We start from the raw sequence: 18,484 nt of genomic DNA on the forward strand, positions 1-18,484 counted from the left end.
CTATTCACAGACAAGCACGTGACACAAACAGCTGATCAACAAGTACACGTACACAAACAAGCAAATAGCCTGTCCATCAATTGAAAACCGAAACTGAAACTAATGGATACAACAGAAATCACTTTCCGAATCCATCACCATACAGCTGGTAGCCTGGTACCAGTACTCAGCGACGCAAAACGTTTGTTCAGCGCTTCAAACTAACGGCGCTGATGCATCGTGACGGTTAGGATTCGAAGACGCTAAGGTTATTATGGGCCAACGTCTTCAATTCTTTTTGCTGCGATGACTGGTTTGTCCGTGGGTAACGGACGTTGCGGAGCAGTAAGTTGCCTTGCTCGCATCACACAGCCAATCAAGAGTGATATCTAGCTGGGCCACAGAGAGGGGGCTGTCAAGCATACGCACTGTGTCACGTGGTCAAAGCTGTCCGAGGTTGGGGAGGGGTGGGGGGATGACATGACCACGGAAGGCCCATTCTTGTGTGTCCACTGCCACGTCACGCAGTGACCACCGCGCCATCAGCTCAGCCCAAAGAAAGTATACGCACGTAAAAAATGGTTAAGGCTTAGCTTAGGTTAAGCCTAGTCAGATGCGAAGCATATTGTCGCCTACTTGCATATCGAGCACGCCGCTTGGCTAGACGTTCTTCACGCTCTTCATCAGTCTCTGTAGCACGCCGCAACTTTTGCTTCTCATTCCAACGAGCAGCCCTGTCTCCAGGAGGCATCTCTATCCCGTGTACGCCTAGCAGAGGCAGGCGCACCCCCTTATATACCGCCGCTCCAGCATCACGGGTTCACTACAGCGCACCTAGCGGCAGAAGCAGGAAACACATTGGTCGCGACGCCTCGCGCGACGGCGCGAGCTGGGGCCCCGTTTCTCCTATGTCGTTACGTCACGCATCACGTGGTCCTCCTTGGTCGCGACGCCTCGCGCGACGGCGCGAGCTGGTCCCCCGTTTCTCATCTGCTGTGACGTCACGCACCACGTGGTCATCCTTGGTTACGACGCCTCGCGCGACGGCGCGAGTTGGACCCCCGTTTTTCATCTGCGGTGACGTCACGCATCACGTGGTATGACATGGAGGTCAGGAAAGGTCAATGGTAACGACACCGCCGCGCTCGAGGAGCTGGGTTGGGCTATTTTAGTATGCTTCGCATAAAAACAGATAAGCGGCCGAAGCCGCGCTCGCCGAAGCGAGGACAGATACAGGACAGGAAGCGAGAGGCAGGAAGCGAGAGGCAGGCGCACCCCTTTGTATACCGCCGCTCCAGCATCACATGTTCACTACAGCGCACCTAGCGGCAGAAGCAGGAAACACATTGGTCGCGACGCCTCGCGCGACGGCGCGAGCTGGGTCCCCGTTTCTCCTATGTCGTTACGTCACGCATCACGTGGTCCTCCTTGGTCGCGACGCCTCGCGCGACGGCGCGAGTTGGGCCCCCGTCATCATCATCATCAAAACGTTTATTTCCACCGAAATGAGACTCCTTTTTGGACCCCCCGGCACGCAGGCCTAAGGGAGCCCTACTTAGGAGCCTCGCAAACTGGTGAAGACACATTGTCTCTTCACGGCCTCAGCCGCCAGGCGGATGGCTTGTTGCTGCTTAGCGGGGTCCTCGCTCCGCCGCAAGGTCTCCCAGGCTTCTCTATCTTCTATCTTTTGCTCGGCGCCCGGGCTTCCAGCACATTCCCATATGACATGGTCGAGAGTGCCCCTCTCCCCGCACGTTATACAATATTGGTCTTTCTCCTCTTTGGAGATTGTTATGTATACCCAGAAGGGGCTTATATGATTCCCCCCTTGCAATCTTCTCCACGTTTTTCATCTGCTGTGACGTCACGCATCACGTGGTATGACACGAAAGGTCAATGGTAACGACACCGCCGCGCTCGAGGAGCGGGGTTGGGCTATTTTAGTATGCTTCGCATAAAAAAAAAAAGACGAAAAAATCCCCCCGCCAGCCGCGCCAAGTCGAAGACGACGACGACAAACAGACCACGCGCGGCAGCCCCGCACACGCTACGGGCTCCGAACGTTCACGTCAGCAGGGACCGCTAAACGAGAGACCCGCCCGCTACCCTAGACGGGGGCGCTTCAAGCGGGCGACATGCACCTCCTCATCAAAGTTTGCCTTCTCCTCTGCGTTGCCGGTAAGCGACAACCCGCGGCTCTCACCCGGTGCCCAGCCAGCGAAGGAACGCGGCTATCGCCGTGATGCGCGCAAACATTCGCCGAGCTGAGGTCACCCCAGCAAACTCAGGGTTTGCAGCCCGCCAATACTCGGGGGGGGGGGGGGGATACGCCGGTATACGGCTACGCGAGATTCACTGCGTCACGCCCCTTGTGTGCTTGAATTGCGGTGTTGCGGAGATGCGCGGTATTCTGCTTTTGTGAGTCCCCACTTTTAGCGTGAGACACAGGCGCGAAATCTCAGGAGGCGGAATGTGCCAGTGGACAACGCCGCTCGCGTTGTGCTCCTCTGAGGGTGCAAGACTTGAGCGACGAGTGGTAGAAAAACTGTTCTCCGAGCTTTTTGAGGACGTCAGGCCAGTAGAAAGAGAAATCATTTGTTTTCTTACTATGAGGCACGGCCAAAAGAATTGCCGGTGTACTGAATGCAAGGCTAACGCAGCCTGCAGAGAGATATGTCACGTACCACCCCACCATCCTCTCTCGGCCATGACCAACGACTGGACAATACCGAAGTGAGGCGGAGTTTTGCCGCGCTATTCTTCATAACGGAGGCAATAAATGGACAACTAAGTGAGGTGTCCATTGACAGCATCCTACTTGCAGCACGACTAGGCTCATGTGGCTACCCAGAGTGAGGCATGCAATATACTGCCCCCTGCCTTTCGCCACGTCCTAAGCTCATTGCCACCCGCGCGCAAATCGCCTTCAGGGCACCAGATGACAGAAAAAGGTTAGTACTGCGCGAATGGGACACGACAGGAGAACGAGGAACAAAAACGACAACACAGGCGCAGTTTTTGTTCCTCGTTTTCCTGTCGTGTCCCATTCGAGCAGTAATATCCTTTTTCTGCAATGAACCAACTAGCCCGCAAGAACGTTCTACTTCGCAAGATGGCGCCAGGTTCCCGGCAGCTGCCTGTAAGCCTGCCGTTTGGGGACCAATCAGCGCGTGCACATTGGCGGTGGGCGGGCTCCCGGTAATCCGGTAACGGTAACATGGTACCGTTTAATGTTACTGGAGTACCAGGGGCGCGCGCGCCGTCAGTGCGCATGCGAAGATCACTTTGAGGGCGCCATGTACCCAGCAGCTGTGCGCACGCCTGCCCCATCGTGACCAATCAGCGCGTGCGCGCTGGCGGTGGGCGGGATCCTGATACTCGGCAAGCTAAAGAAATCTATTTGAGGAAAACTTCAACGTCAAAAAAAAAACAAAAACCCGCAATTTACGCTGGCCTCCGGGCGGGGGACTGACAGCAACGGCTGTTCCGCACCCGCCCCTCGTCCCGCGCAGTCTTTCGCACTTACATCTTGTCTCCATGTCTGAACAGGAGAAACAATGCAAATCGACTGCAATCCCATTAACTTCCAATCAAACCATCATCACACACCATTTTGCACTAAGCCATCCCTACAGCTATCTCTGAGGGCGGAGTTGCCCTGGCGCCAACTAATACCAAATCGTCGTCATTCTCATGTCTTCGATCACAAGTGACGCGATGTGACCGCGCCTCGCCCTCGCACTCAGGAGCCCTTGCCAAGCGCCACAGGCCAGCGGCAGAAGCAGCAGCCGAAGCGGATATAGCGGAGTACGACCAATACCGCCGTCCCTCTGACGTCATCGGAGACATGGCCCTGAGGGACCGCCTGGAGAATGTGCACAGGGCCAGGCTGCTGCGCATGCTCAGACTGCGCAGGCAGCAGCAGCAGCAAGCCGGCTCCAACCCGGAGCTAGGGCAGAGGCTCAGCCAGAACGCGCCCGCGGTCGCCCACCGTGCGGCAGCGGGCGGCCGAGCCGCCTACGCCGACGACGAAGGCGACGAGAGCTACGGAGACGACGACGTTGACGCCGGCGACACGCTCTACGGCGACGAAGATGACGCGGATGACAAGCGCGGGAATACGGTACGAACACACGCCAAGCTGTCCAGACGCGGCGCTGCATGCGACTGCTCGTCACGTGACGTCACCAGCTTCGGTTGAAAGCTATTGATTCAACGCAGTATGCATTTAAGGGCTACTTCTCGGGGATCCTGTCCTGTAGTTTCGGAAACGAATTTTTAAAGATGTGTCCGAACTTTGAACTGTACTGACAAGGCATGGAAATTCTCGTAGGAAAACGTAACTGTACCTCCGTAAAGTTAAATCTTATCACTGTAAAACAATACAACGTGCAAATCGCTGACTACATTTGAGTAACTTCGAGGGTACAATTAAGACGTGGTGGCGATAGCGAAATGGTAAAACGCACCTGACATCTCGATCCTCTCCTTTCCTGCTCCTCCCATCCTCCTTTTCATCTCTCCTCATTCGGTCATTCGCGAAGCAACCGCTAGAGGGGCGCTGCGGTTTTGAGGCTTCCGCCGCAGTCTTGCATGAAGAGAAGGTCAGCGTAGAAGTTAAGAAATGCAGTCTGCCGTCGCGGCCCATTATTTGGCGGAGATCCCGGCGGCGAGTGCAATCGGTATGGAATCTACATCTGCCAGCGGAAAAACTGACCATCTGCCGCCAGCTAAACAGGGATGCAAGAAGGAGCTAGGCTGCACTCGATTTCTCGCCCGTCAAAATCTTGTCGCACACATGCATGCATGGCAGTTGGCACAACGAAAGTGCCAAGAAGGACGATAGAAGAGAGATACTTGCAAGTAAAATTCTATTTACACAGCACAGAATTTTATGTGAGGCTATAACGCATATGTGCAAAGCGCACCAGGAATAGAACAAATCCAACACCACAACCACCGCTCTAAAATCAAGGGGACTACTCAATAAGAGATCTCTTGGTCAGCGAGCACCACTGAAGGTTAGATAATGCATGTGGCGGTTTCTTCAGCCATATGATAGGCCTCCAATACTATTCGCATCCGCACTCATGTCCTCCGCACTTTGTCCGGACTTCTCAACATGAATAAAACGCCACCAACTCGCCCACCTATACATCCTTTTGAACATCTCTAACAAACGATCCTGCAGTCACGCTGGCGGTGGGAACGCATCAAGAGCGAAAGCCCTGGCATTGAAAAGGTCGAACTGGGAACGCACGTTGAGTGGCGTATGACCGTGTACCTCGCACCCTCTCTCCCCGGGCACAGCGAGGCGGAGGCGACAGCGACAAGGGCGGCGACCGGCGATCGGGAGGGCGCGTCCGGAGCAGCCACCGCGACCCCTACACAGATGACGACGACGGCGACAATCGTAGGAACGACCGCGGTGACGACCGCGGTGACGACCGTGGTGATGACCGCGGGGGCAACTACGGCGCGGACCACCGCAGGGAGAAGCAGCCCGCAGAGGAGCCAGTGGACAGTAGAGGAGCAGGAAGTGGCGTCGAAGACCGCCTCGGATCGGAAAAGGCTCGGGACGACCAGAGGCTGCGGAAACGCATGGACTGCATCGTCGTGAGTATGGGGCGGGCCTACATAGACTAGGGTCCCACAAGAGGTTCCCAGAGTTGTGCATAGGTCTACCATATGCTCTCCCAAGCATCCAAGTTACGACGGAAAGCTGTAACTCTCGCATACAGGAGGCAGACTTGGTACAGCGGATAGAGTGAGTGCAGGCTCAATCCGCTTGTTTTTAGCTGCCGAACTTGCTTTATTCTAGCTAAATTAATGTTGCGGTGAATCGTACAGCTTGCCAACAATGCACTGGCTGCACCAAGAGCAACCTCAATGAGTTACGAACAAAAATACATGCTATGTGGATGTGTGCCGCCATCTGTTGTAAACGCCACAAGTCACAAGCGTATTATTTTTAACAGTTAGCACATATTTTTTTCTGCGAAACCTCACTTTGCACTCTGACAAAACTAACTGCCGCAAAGCTCGAGAACAGCACGTCTCCCAATGGACTGTCAGCAGCAGTCTAGTGCTAGCTAAACGATGCGAAGGTGTTGGCTTCTCCGCAATGCATAGATGCTTTTTCGACCCTGTGATCGTGATACAAAACTTTGGGAACCTATACAGTAGCTCTAACCTAGACTGTACGGGGGTATCAGGATGACATAGAGTTAATAGAAAACGTTTTCCCATGTGCCGCCAGCCTTATAAGTGGCGTGGTTCCCGCTGCACATGTTACCAGCACAATGAGAGCCAACTTTTCTCGTAAATGTAGATACACATACTTTCCAATGGCTCCTTGATACCCCGCAGAATGTGCGGTGATGCACACGTTGCCGCTGACATCCATTGCAAGAATAGTCTTCTCAATGCCTTCTGAACTAATGCATGATGCTGAAATATGCTCCTTTTACCAACTTTACCAACTATGTTAGTCTACATGTTTACTATCAGATTTATTATCAAGGTTAGCACACAGGAGCAGAGAACCGCTGTGCTGGGAACACCACGCAGTGGCAGCCATGTTTGTTCAATATCTGGCAGCGTGGAAGGAAGGAATGCAGTTTCTCGCGACTTCAATATTTCGATATGCTCTGACCCCTGGGAGCATGCACTTAGCATTTTGAGGATGTACTGCTAGGGAGGCATCAAGGGTGTCTATACAAAGAATAGGTTGGGGCAACCAAAAAGGAAATAAAAATAATACGCCCTGCCTGAGGGTGTCTATACAGTAAGAACTATATATAGGACTATCACTGAGAAAAACGGCAAAAGTGGCTGTAGTAGTTGGTAACAACAAAACCATAAGTTTCCCTGCCAGCCAGTGCAAATTACATTGCTTATGCTTAAAACAGCCTCCTTATTTTAAGAGGTGAGGCACTTCTAAAAAAGCTCAGAACACTTCCAAATCACATAGGTCAAAGGAACCGGCCAGTCGGTTGGTTGGACTGTGCGAGAATATGAACTCCATTTTGCAGGGAAGATAAAGAACATTTAATGAAGAGTTAAAGATAGGACTGATGGCTGAAATGCAGCTGTCTTGCTCGTTCTATGGCTGAAACCCGAACGCGCGACAGCAACAAGCCTTCTTTGTGTCGTGCAGAGCTGCGCACTCCTCCACCATGGAGCATTTTCCTTCTCTTCTCTGAGAGGCACCTCAGAGCTGGCTTTTACACATGACTGTACTTTCAGTTTTCATCCTTTCCCCAAATAACTAAAGAATGAAATTTGCTCCCAGATGAAGTGATTTGAACAATTTATTTTTTGTCTTCTATAGAAGATCTCACATTGATGTGCTTTAGGTAGCATTTCTATTGTGCTGCTTTCTGCTTTGTGCAACAAGTTTCGATTGGATGCTTTGCACTTTCTATTGAATGTGAGTAGCCTGCTTTGAGGAGAGGGCTGAGTCGGGCTGGTTGGTTCATGTTGAATGGTACGGCAAAACAGCGCTGACGTCAGCGCTGTTTTGCCGTACCATTCAGCCTGCTTTGCCCTTTCATTTAGCAGTTTGTATCATTTTTAATGTAGCAGCTGATTTCATACTTTTGTTTGCATTCTTCTGTTTACCTTGGCGTCTGGGTCCGAAAATAGCCCCCTGTAATGATAGCCATGGGCACTGTAGGTATTTGTAGAAACTAAATAAGCTCAAAATTTGGCATTCTCAAAAGTCCCATGTGACACTAGGAGTCAACACTGTTCTGAGGAGGAGACGGAATATCTATCACCCTTGTAGTCATCTTCAGGATGGAGGAGGATGACAAGCTTGCGAGCTTTTCAAGGGAGGAGGCAGTGTTCTAGCAATTGTTTTATTCCTTCCATTGGAGGAGACAGGCTGCACTGCAAGTGTCCTTTGAAGGTTGGGGAATGGTGCCTCTTACACACTCTCGATTACCACCAGGTCAGGCACCACACCATGTGCACACTGTGCAAAGTCTTCATGTCAGACCAGCCTGTTTCCCACAACAGTGAAGCTAATTCTGCTCAGTTCAAAGGCAGCAATCAGCACATACTGAAGACATTCAATGCTCAATGAAGACTGTCGCGACACGAATGTATATGGTCCAAAGCTCTATCCTCGTATCAGCATTGAAATTCGTAGAGTAACACTAATCACCACAGAAAAAAGCAAACTATAGTAGGATACAACTATAGTAAATGAAATCAGCTTTTTAATCTTTAACTTTATTAAACAAGCCAAGTTTCAAAATTCTAGAGCATTTAAGTTTTTTCTTGTGATTAGCTTCTTGTTTAGGTGACAAGAAAAGTTTTAACAACGGACTACTTTTTTGTCGTGGAGGAATTCTGTGCTGTGGTTCTGAATGTTGGCGGAGATTCACTGCAGATATAAGTAGTATCCAACTATAGAGGCATTAATTTACATGACAAAAGTAAGCATGCTGCTTGAAATTATGGCCTGATTCTGTGACAATGCAATCAACTCGTTACACGGAACAAGCTGAGCTACTAACTATTCAAGAAAGGAGAGCATTTTTTTGATTGCGGTACTTATTTTCTTCAAGAGCATCAGTCTGAGGTTTTAGACTGAAGGAGGGAGGCCCCAATCAGTACAGTCGACGACCGAATTTTCGGACTCTCTACGGACCGCGAAAACGACCGAAAAATCGGGCAGTCCGGAAAATCAAATTTCACCGAAAAAATCACCAATATGCCGGAGGAAGCGGCCAGTTGTATTGCACACATTCTGAAGCTTCTCATGACTATATTTCGCCGCGCGGCATACCGTATAAATTCATATAAGGGTCGTACTTTATTTTTTTTTCCACACGCGATGTGTGAATTAATGAGGTTCCACCGTACACATTATATGGCGGCTTGGGTACTGGGGGCGAGTGCGAACGAGGTCCGAAAAATCGAGTGGTCAGTTGCGGTGCGTCCGAAATTTCAAGCGCTCTTACACATTGGCTCTATGGGCCATGTCGCGGTGCCGCGAAAAAGTCCGAATAATCAAGCATGTCCGAAAAATCAGGCGTCCGAATTTTCAGTCGTCGACTGTATTTCCATTCTCTTTTGCAATCGCCCAGCCTGTCCTGATGCAATCAAATCCCATACTGCTGTGCATAAAACATTACACAACAGCTTACCCATACGCTGTGATGAATCCATGCACAGGTAAGTTTTATCTTTCATCACATTTTAATAAGGGAGTAATTACTCATCAGCATCAACCTGAGTGCAGCCATATGGTTACAAAGGAAAACTACACAGCTTTCTCGAAAGGTCTGCAGTTAAAGAAAAATTCGCCCTGACCTGGGGATCAAACCTGAGACCACTGCCCATTTAGGGCAGTCACTCTACTAACCAAGCTAACCAGGATGGCTAGCAGCTGGTGAGGCAAGGCCAAATCGAACAACTCAAAGTGGGAATGGCGTCTTTCCCCAGATTTGTAGTTAGTGGCCTGGTTCACCTGAAATCACCGAGAGAACTGCTGTCACTATAGAATTCGTCACAAATGTAAACCAGTCAGCATACAGTAGTTAGTTAAAGCGGTTATTCATCACCGTCGCTCGTGCAGGACCGTGTGAACCACTGCATCGAGTGGTGTCGCCTGAAGCCCACCGACACCCGGCTGAGGCAGAACAGAGACAACGAACCGTGCCGCTACTGGGTGAGTGCATGTCCTGTGCACAGTTTCCATTTCTCCGGTAGTTCATGAGAATAATGACTTATGGACACCACAATTAACACATAAAAAGTTTTTATTTGTAGTTTACTTGTGCAATCAATGAGCCCCGAGGCCCAGCCCCGTATGACCCAAATGCTTGCTCAAATAAAAAAAAATGGTAGGGTTTCAACTATTTAAACCGAGTAGATGTGTGAAAGCATGTGTTTAGACTGATCATGGTTTTGCTTTGCTGGGTCATTGGCACGTCTGGCAACGATATTAGACTCAGGTTAAGCTCTTATCGAGGTTAAAGGTGCACTGAAGAGCAATCCGAGCTCGTACTTTACCACTGGAACTCGATCTACATTTTCCAAGCACTCTTAGAAACTTCGAATTATTGCCCTGTGTGGCAATTTCCCTAATTTCCCAAGGACTCCGTGATCACTGTATAGAGGTAAATGGCGGTGCATCCTTGCCTCTGGTATTACCACCCAAAAAAATGTCAACACACTACAGTTTACTCGCAAAATCGGCCGAAAGTGGCGACACCTGTACTAAATTGTTTTGCCTTTCCTAGACACCCCATTTTTCAGCGAAAGGACCACCGTTAGAATGCAGCTATCTATCATAACAGGCCAACTTCAAGTTCTCCTCACTGTCCCATTAAGCAGCAGGCTGAGATGATACGCATCTCGCGTTAAGACCTGCCTCACCCTTACGGACAGTCAGGACTCATAATAGTGCCTGTGGAAAAATTAATGTGCATCAACCTATTGGTGCAATCAGTGCATTACAACGTTAGTGGTATGCATATAAAAATAGAAACCCTATCGTTTTAGCTCTGTCTGGTCCAGGCAGACGCAGTGCAGTGCAGTGATTGTGTGTTCCGCTCTCTCGTTTCAGAAAGGGGACGCAAAGAACAAGTGGATGCAGAGCGGAATCTGTCGAAACGGGAGGTGCAGCTGAATCGGGGCAGGCAGAAGAGCTTTCTTTTATCGTTTCTTGGATGCCGAGTGGAATGTTCCCCAGAGGAGGGGGGACAGGGGTGTTGTCAGAAGAGAACTTTCTTTTGTTGCTTCAAGGAGTTTGTTTGGTTGTTCAAAGGGGGGACACTGGTCTTTGAGACCAAAAAATGACCAAAAAATCGATTTAAAAAGTGACATTTGTGGAATCTACAGCTATTATTCTCCAACTGTGCAAATTTTTCCCTTCAAGAAACCAACATTTTGACCATAATATTAAATTCAGATGATTGTGTGCGTTGAATATATGCAGGAGTAGACAATTTAATGGCATGATAATTTTGGACATCTGGCTGTCTTAGTATGTCGATATCTCAACATCTAGGACAGATATAGATGTCAGACTTTTTGTTAAGGGAAGCTGAAGGCACAGTGTGTGCAATAATCGAAGCAGATTCGTTCAATCGCACTTGAAAAATTTATAACTTTGCAATGTTTACCGATGCATTACATTCACACCTTGAACACTGATATTCCAAGTGCTGTAAAATTACTAATGAGGGTAAAATGGAACAATGGTTTTGATTATTGCACTCTTTACTCACCATACTATGTAGCCATGGATTCAAAATTATTTTTTATCTAACAGTTTTTTTTGCACCGAGGTACTAATGAATGACTCATTAAAACTAATTATCTTGGGAACTGAGTAATTTATGAGAAAGGTCATTTCATTGTTGAAATCAGTATAAAAAACTGAGCATGGTGGTATAGTTTCATTAGGATTAGACTAAAAATAAGGAAAATAGGTCTAAGACCAGTGTCCCCCCTTAATACAAAACCGCACGGTCTTGCAAAGTGCTGATTCGTTCCTGGTCAGCACTTAAAGGCCATGCCCGCCGCTTACTCGGATGCTGATTTTAGGTTTCGTCAGATATAATCCGATACGTAAGGCATCAGAGCATCCTGTTTCAACATAGGTTGCCAATGGGGCAATAGGGACTCTGTTAATGCTTTATGCATGCCGAATTACAGTGCACAGGCAAGAGAACGACAACAGTTCATGACATTTATCTCAGGTTTAAAAGGCATGGGCCACTTGTCGCATCATGTGGCTACTGTATCAATGTGTTTCTGCAGTAGATGGCTATCGGTGAGACGACAACTCGGGCTATAGATGACAGTTGTCCGCAAATAGCCACAAATGGTCTTACCTTGGCCTTTATGTTCGAACTGAAGGTCACGGATGTAAATGAATACGGGGATAAGCCAGCACCCTGGGGGCCACCTTATGTAACATTGATAAGGGATTAGCGGTGATCCCTGCCTGAAGTCAATTGCATGTGCCCTTGAAAAAACTTATCAATACAGCTTAATAGGATTAACAGGAATGCCTAGACAGTAGAGTTCTGCGAGCAGGCTCGAATGCAGAACACTGACAAAGGCCTCGGAAAAATCCACAAAGTGACGGTGCCAGTCTGAGGGTTACCATCCATGAAATGAAGGATGTCGAGTGAATTCACCCGACTGAGTTTCACAGGAGTACTGTTTTTCAAAACTTTTTTTTATTGTAAACAGTTTTCCTCTTGACGGACATGGCCCACAAGACATTTTCAACTTCACTGCAGAAGTAACAACAAAGTTGTCCTCTGTTTGCTTTCATACCGGAGCTACCTGAATATCCTGGAACTTGAGCTAACACAAAAACTTTACCGGTAACACTCACAACTCAAAAGTACACCACATTGGGCTAACAAGACCACTTTCTATTCACTGCAGCAGGCCAGACTAGAGTGCTTCCCTTTCCACCCGCGAAAAAACTATGCTCGACGGTTATTTGCATGCGCTAAGAGCTGTGAATTCACTCTCCGCAATCGCCAAAATTGCACACACGAATACTGCGGACTCTCTAGGCCTGATCACAAAAGGAGCAAGGGGCCGGTGGTCTGCCGTCCACCGAAGTTTAAGAATCTGGCAAAAGTTCTTTACACTACTACGATACGCGGTCGTCGCTGGTTCCAGTGTGACATACCAGTGCTTCAGCGACGGCATCTGTATACCAACCAGGCCACCAACCGTCGATCGACATTGCATCAGCCTAGTGTGACCGGACCCTACCCGAAAACTACGTCACTGTTATCGCTTTTGCAGCACTAGTCACTCATATATGAGGGACGGCTGCTACTGCGATTTCCCGCGAAAGTACAGGGGACAAGAGACCTCGCTGCCTGCATTGCATCGACGATAACAGACGACGTTGCTCCGTGTTTGCCCCAGTGATGTCACGAGAGCATTCAATATGGTGGTCGCTGCCGGTGGGAGGAATTTCCTGGCCTCAATTTCGGTTGCATTTTTTTTTTATGTACAGTGCACCCTGGGCACCCAAATCTTGGTAATTGACTCAGAGGCTCTTGTATTAACTGCTGAAGTACAAAATTGCAATATGAAGAACAACCCTGTCCTGGTCCCTTTAACTAGACCTTTCGCTTGTCTCACCAGGTATAACAGAGTTAAACCACTGCCAATTTTTACTAATTTGGTGCTGATGAGACCAAAATGTCAGTGCGTATAAACCGTCAGTTCGAATTGCACGAGTTCGAATTAACAAGAGTTCCCCTCTACCAGCATAAGTCACTAGCCGCAAAAGGCAAAGCAGACTGACTCACCCAGTGCCAGTGGATGGAGTCCAGCTTGGTCTTCTCCTTGGTGCACTCGACCAGTCCCGAGGCATCGCTCCACATGTGGCGGTCCGTGAGCAAGCCTCGGGGCGCAAATCCCGAGATGGGGTTCCACCGCTGGTTCTCGTAGATGTACACACACTTCATGTCCGACATCGGCCCCACCCGCACATTGTGGCCAGTCACACCTGCACAAGGCCCAACACAGAAAGAAGGTCAAAGGTGGCTGCTATGCAGTGCGCCACACTGAAGTCGTGTACCTGCAAAACACCTGGTGCTGAACTTGTACCAGCAGAACCGTATTCAATGGGCACGAGGACAACTCAATTTTGTTCTCCAATTTTTGTTCTGAATAAAAAAACGTCGCTACCACTTGGAAGACGTTGAAGTAATGAGTGTTAGTACCTTGACATCATCATTGGCATGCGGCAGGTGGTTGTTTCTACAATGCTATTGTAGATGGCGCTACAAGTCTCAGTGCGAGATGTGCTGTTTTCTAGTTGCTGCCACAGATGGCGCTGTGATCTCAGGGTGGTAGCAGACCCCATGAAATCTCGAAACGCGATGAGTAAGAGCTAATGCTCTTAAAAATCTGTTCTCTGGCTCTAGCTGAGTGTGCTGAGGTTTGTCTGGCAGCAAAGAACACAGTTTTTGCCCAGGATATTGGATACGAAAATTTTTACACCACTTCAATTACTGTATATACTCGTATATGGGCCGCCCCCGTGTAAAGGCCGCACCCCCCCAACTGGCAGCCAATATTTATTAGGGAAAGAAAAGTCAGCCAAAAGAATCGCTTCATGTGTGCATAATTATGCTGGGAGCTGACAGAATGCCTGCGACACTCTGTACGACCATGCACACGCCATCCCACACGCTGGACTCCGTGCAACCGTGAACATGCAGTGCTGCATGATCATAGTAGTGCATAGTAGTGATCATAGGAGTGATCATAGTAGCATGGTCAAGCAGGTATGCGAACATAATTATTTAATTACAGAAGGCATTTACAATTTTTCATGAAAGGCTATTTTTTAAGCGCAGAAATACTGATGATCAACCAATCCAGTGACTGTAGACAACTAAGTTTAGATGCAGATTTTCTTCTTTCAAATGATATGTTAGACAGTATAATACAGAGATCATTGTGTGGTACTTGCCAAAGACAAATAAGTACTAATTTACAATTAAATTTCCTCTCCCACACTGTCTCGGTTTCATCAACCCAACAATGGCTGTGACATGTAGTTAACATTTAGATCAAATGAGGCGGAAAAAACGGCAATATAACTGCTGAACCGTTGTTTGTTGTTACTCCAGCTCTTGGGGCAGACTGGTTTAAGTGTTGTAGTGAATTGACAGCGTCAAGAAGAACATTCAATTATAAATTATTTAGCAGTCGAAGGCAAATATCATGCGGTGATCCATGTATACTAATGTCTAATGAAGCATTTGAAAGAAGAAAACATACAGTCAAAATTTGGTGCCTACAGTCCTTTAATAGTGAAGTCAGAAGCCTTGATTAGATGAACCTAGCTTTCAAGGCTTTCTTCTAAAGACCGCAAAAGCACTGAAACCCAATCTTGATATTAAGTCACCCAGTTGAAAATGGGCCCGCTTCATCTTTCATAATCGTCCAGATCATACAATAACCACAGGCAACTCCAGAGCTACAATAAGGATTGAGGGGAAAAACCAAACCAAACAAAAAAAACTGAACCTGACAGCTGTCAGCTGTGTCTCAAGCGGCAAGCAATAACCAACTGCTGTTTGCACACAATAAGTAAGTTCTTCACATCAAGCCCTTCCACAACCCAGCAGGTTTTAAAGGAGTATCACGTCCTTCAAGGTGGAACCTTTCTGATGCAGGTAAGAATTGCGCACAAAAGACACACACAGGAAAAAAACACACGAGGGAGACTGTCTTTTGTGCGCAATTCTTACCTGCAACAGTATGCACCAACTCGCCCAACAAGAAGTTCTTCTTAACCTTTCTGATGTTTGCAGGGAATGAAGATTCCATTAAACAAATTTAAGGAGTATACGGGCCACTCAAACATCCTGCATCGAACATCCTATGAAAAAGAAATCTGGTGAGGGTTACCTTTGAAGACACCGCCACCGTAGCCACCAGTGTAGGCCCAGGCCGTCTTGTTGTTTCCGAGAGCCCAGGTCACTCCTGCGGGGCAGCTCTCGACCATCTGGAAATGGCCCCCACCTAGGTGGCGCCAGGAGCTGGTGTTTTGCAAAGAAAAGAAAAAGGGACCATTTGTTTAACGTCAAGGACATAGAAGATACATTGCAGAAGGGCAGCAGATAATTCTATACTGTACTTGACTTCACGTGATCAGATCGTTTTAGGATAAGCGGTTATAATTCATTCCTTTGTCATGAAAAAATGCATTAGAAACGTATCAGATGTGCCCAGGAGTATTGCATGCACTAGCTACCATATTTACACCAGTTGATACCAGTTGGAATCAAATGGGAACCTGTTCCTTAAAGGGTCCACTGAAGAGGAATCTGAACTCGTCTTTTTGGCGCAGGAACTCGATCTACACGTTCCGAGCATTCTCAGAAACTTAGATTTATTGCCCTGTGTGGCCGATTTCCCTAATTAAATCGGTCTAATGTCCGGCTCCCACCTTTTCTTTTTTTTTAATTCTCCCGTACGGTAGGCGGAGTCGACCAACGCGTGGAGTGCCTTTCTGGCTGAAAGGCACTCCACGCGTTGGTCGACTCCATGAAGGCTTGCCGCTCTGCCATGGGCGGAGTAATACGTAGTAATCTGTAGTAGCAAATAGTCCGCATGTATTTTTATTTCTGCGGGCTTATTTTGCGGCTATATTATCTGCGAATGAAACTGTTTATTCACAGAAACCTAAAAAACAAAATAAAGCGAAAGCAAAGCCTCCACGGAGCTGGCTGAAAGGCACTCCACACGTTGGTCGACTCCGCCCACCGTACGGGGAGAATTCAAAACATAAAAGGCGGGAGCCGGATTTTAATTCGATTTAATTAGGGAAATCGGCCACACAGGGCAGTAAGTCGCAGTTTCTAAGAATGCTGGGACTGTGTAGATCGAGTTCCCGCGGCAAAAAGACGAGTTCAGATTCCTCTTCACTGCACCTTTAAACCAGTCTGACCATTTGGGATATTCACACTATACTCCACTGTGTATAAAATCATTCCAAAGCCCAAAGCAACATGGTAGGCACATGAGTTCCTTACATGTCAGTCATGGCCATGTCATCGATGTGCAGCTGTGTTATGTCGACGTCATGGACGAACATGTGACCGCGCTCCGCAACACCCCACGCAGCACCGGGCTGGACTGCGCCATCATGCATGCCTCGCATGCCGAGAACGACCAGGTTCAACGTCGCTATCTGCAGTGCCCAGGGGCAAGGAGAGGTGGGAAAAGATAACAGTCGCCATGAGGGAGACGCTCAAGCAATGTTAAGCACATAGGGAAAAATTGCAGGGGTACAATTGAGTCTGCTTAGGTGCAGTAATGCAAAAAAATTTCTCTTGCTGCCGCCAATTATGTTGCTGCGTGTTCGTTTCTTCATGCGTTTGCCGTTTATAAGCTGTGTTTTCACTCTAACTTTGGTTCTACCATGTCCAAAAACGTGGGCCCCGTCGCTAGAGCATCTAGTAAGCACACCAATGTTCTAGTTAATTAATTCAGTAATTAAGTAATCCATCAATTAGATTGCAGTACCGACAAATGTGTGAAGTAATTAACCAACTGTGCATCATTTTGACATCATGATTAGAACATATATATATATATAGCTTTGTGTATCTTCTTTCTACTTGATTTGTATCTCGGTTGATTATAAATGCGTTCCCTGTACATAAAAATTTTGAGCAGTTTCTTTTGTCCAATAATGTCGAGTGATAACAGAGGCATAACGTCATGCAAATGTTGATGTATATATTTTGTGGCTGTATTTTCTTTTCTGCTTGTGAGTGCGCTCTTCCACTGCTGTTGTGATTAGCTGCCAGGCGATACCGCCGGCAGGGGGCGCAGGGTGGCCCTCAAGCTGCACCAACGCAGCTTTTTGCCTTGTGTCCCCTCTCCTCTGTTACTGATGTAACCTTGTGAGAGTTAATAAAGATGTATGTATGTATGTATGTATGTAACTAATTAAGCCATTGGGCCAATAATTAATTGCCCAATTAATTAATCATATGGTGACTGAATTGTATGGAATTGATTTAGTAGTTTATTCAAATAATTAAGCATAACCAGTTAATCAATTCATACAAATTACTGAATAATTTGTGAAGTGATTGACTACTTCAACTAATTCATCACTTTGTCCAGCTAATTATCCTTTACATTAATTGGTTTGTTGATTTAATTATTCATTCATGCTAATTACACAATTATTCAACTATTCTATTAATTACCTCTATAATGAATGACTGACAGTTCGAGTGCACACGCTCCGCCGACGGGCCCTCTACTCATGAGACAAGAAACATTAAACAGCAAAGCGAAAACCTGACTCCACACGACAAGGTAAATGCATCTCCAACCCAAGCTGCAAGTTCTGCATAAGCATTCGCCATGCATGTCTCTTTCCCAGCCCCTGTTCTTCCCGCACAGTTCATCTGCTGTCAGCATGCACCAGCTAGCCTACGAATGAGTAATACTGCTGGAACAAAGGTACGAGTATTCATCGATCTGATATGCCACTATAAACACCATTTGTGGGACGTTCCATACGTGCTCATTTAGTATTCATCCTTCAGAGAAATGATGCTGCCACCTCGAACTACAACCTCTGCAACTCTATACGTTTGCAGAGTTGTGCAGTTGCCGTCTCAGGGATTGGGTACAGCAGAATCTCATTCATTTGAACTGGCTTAATTTGAATTTTGGTCTACCGCGACTAATGCTTCGGTCCCGTCAATTGACAAGGCTTCTCTTGGAGAGGCACCGAGAATAATTCCAACTTTATTTCTTTTTTAATCGATTCTTTGATTTTCCCTCGCTATGCTGACCTTTGTCTGACAGAAAAAGACCCATTTACTGCTGAGAAAGTTGGAATTAAAATTTTCCCCGCCACTCCATACAAACTCGCGACGTTCATACCGAAAAGGACTCTTTCAGCAATGGCTGGATGAGAGTAGCGGTGCAGCCTACCCTCAGAAATCGACACACAAAAGAGGCA

General features: G+C 47.6%; 2 protein-coding genes across 3 annotated transcripts in view; one reads left to right on the top strand and one right to left on the bottom strand.

The window, feature by feature from the left end:
• Window positions 1–18,484, bottom strand: part of Pex23 (tectonin beta-propeller repeat-containing peroxin 23) — a 75,339-nt gene that overhangs the window by 23,328 nt on the left and 33,527 nt on the right. For both annotated transcript variants that reach the window (XM_089541012.1, XM_089541013.1), the window contains exons 15-17: window positions 16,530–16,687; window positions 15,403–15,533; window positions 13,287–13,486 (exon numbers count right to left, since the gene is read on the bottom strand). In XM_089541012.1, coding sequence (XP_089397138.1) covers window positions 13,287–13,486; window positions 15,403–15,533; window positions 16,530–16,687 — 489 coding nt within the window. The remainder of the gene's footprint in view (window positions 1–13,286; window positions 13,487–15,402; window positions 15,534–16,529; window positions 16,688–18,484) is intronic.
• LOC149348894 (uncharacterized) lies at window positions 1,956–9,730 on the top strand. Its single transcript, XM_089585935.1, has 4 exons — window positions 1,956–2,157; window positions 3,726–4,102; window positions 5,290–5,595; window positions 9,569–9,730. Exons 1-4 carry the CDS (start codon window positions 2,115–2,117, stop codon window positions 9,707–9,709), a joined length of 867 nt encoding a protein of 288 aa, XP_089442061.1. The 5' UTR covers window positions 1,956–2,114; the 3' UTR covers window positions 9,710–9,730.

The sequence above is a fragment of the Amblyomma mixtum genome, chromosome 4, assembly GCF_055824585.1.
Source record: "Amblyomma mixtum isolate Tamu chromosome 4, ASM5582458v1, whole genome shotgun sequence".
Taxonomy (NCBI): Eukaryota; Metazoa; Arthropoda; class Arachnida; order Ixodida; family Ixodidae; genus Amblyomma; species Amblyomma mixtum.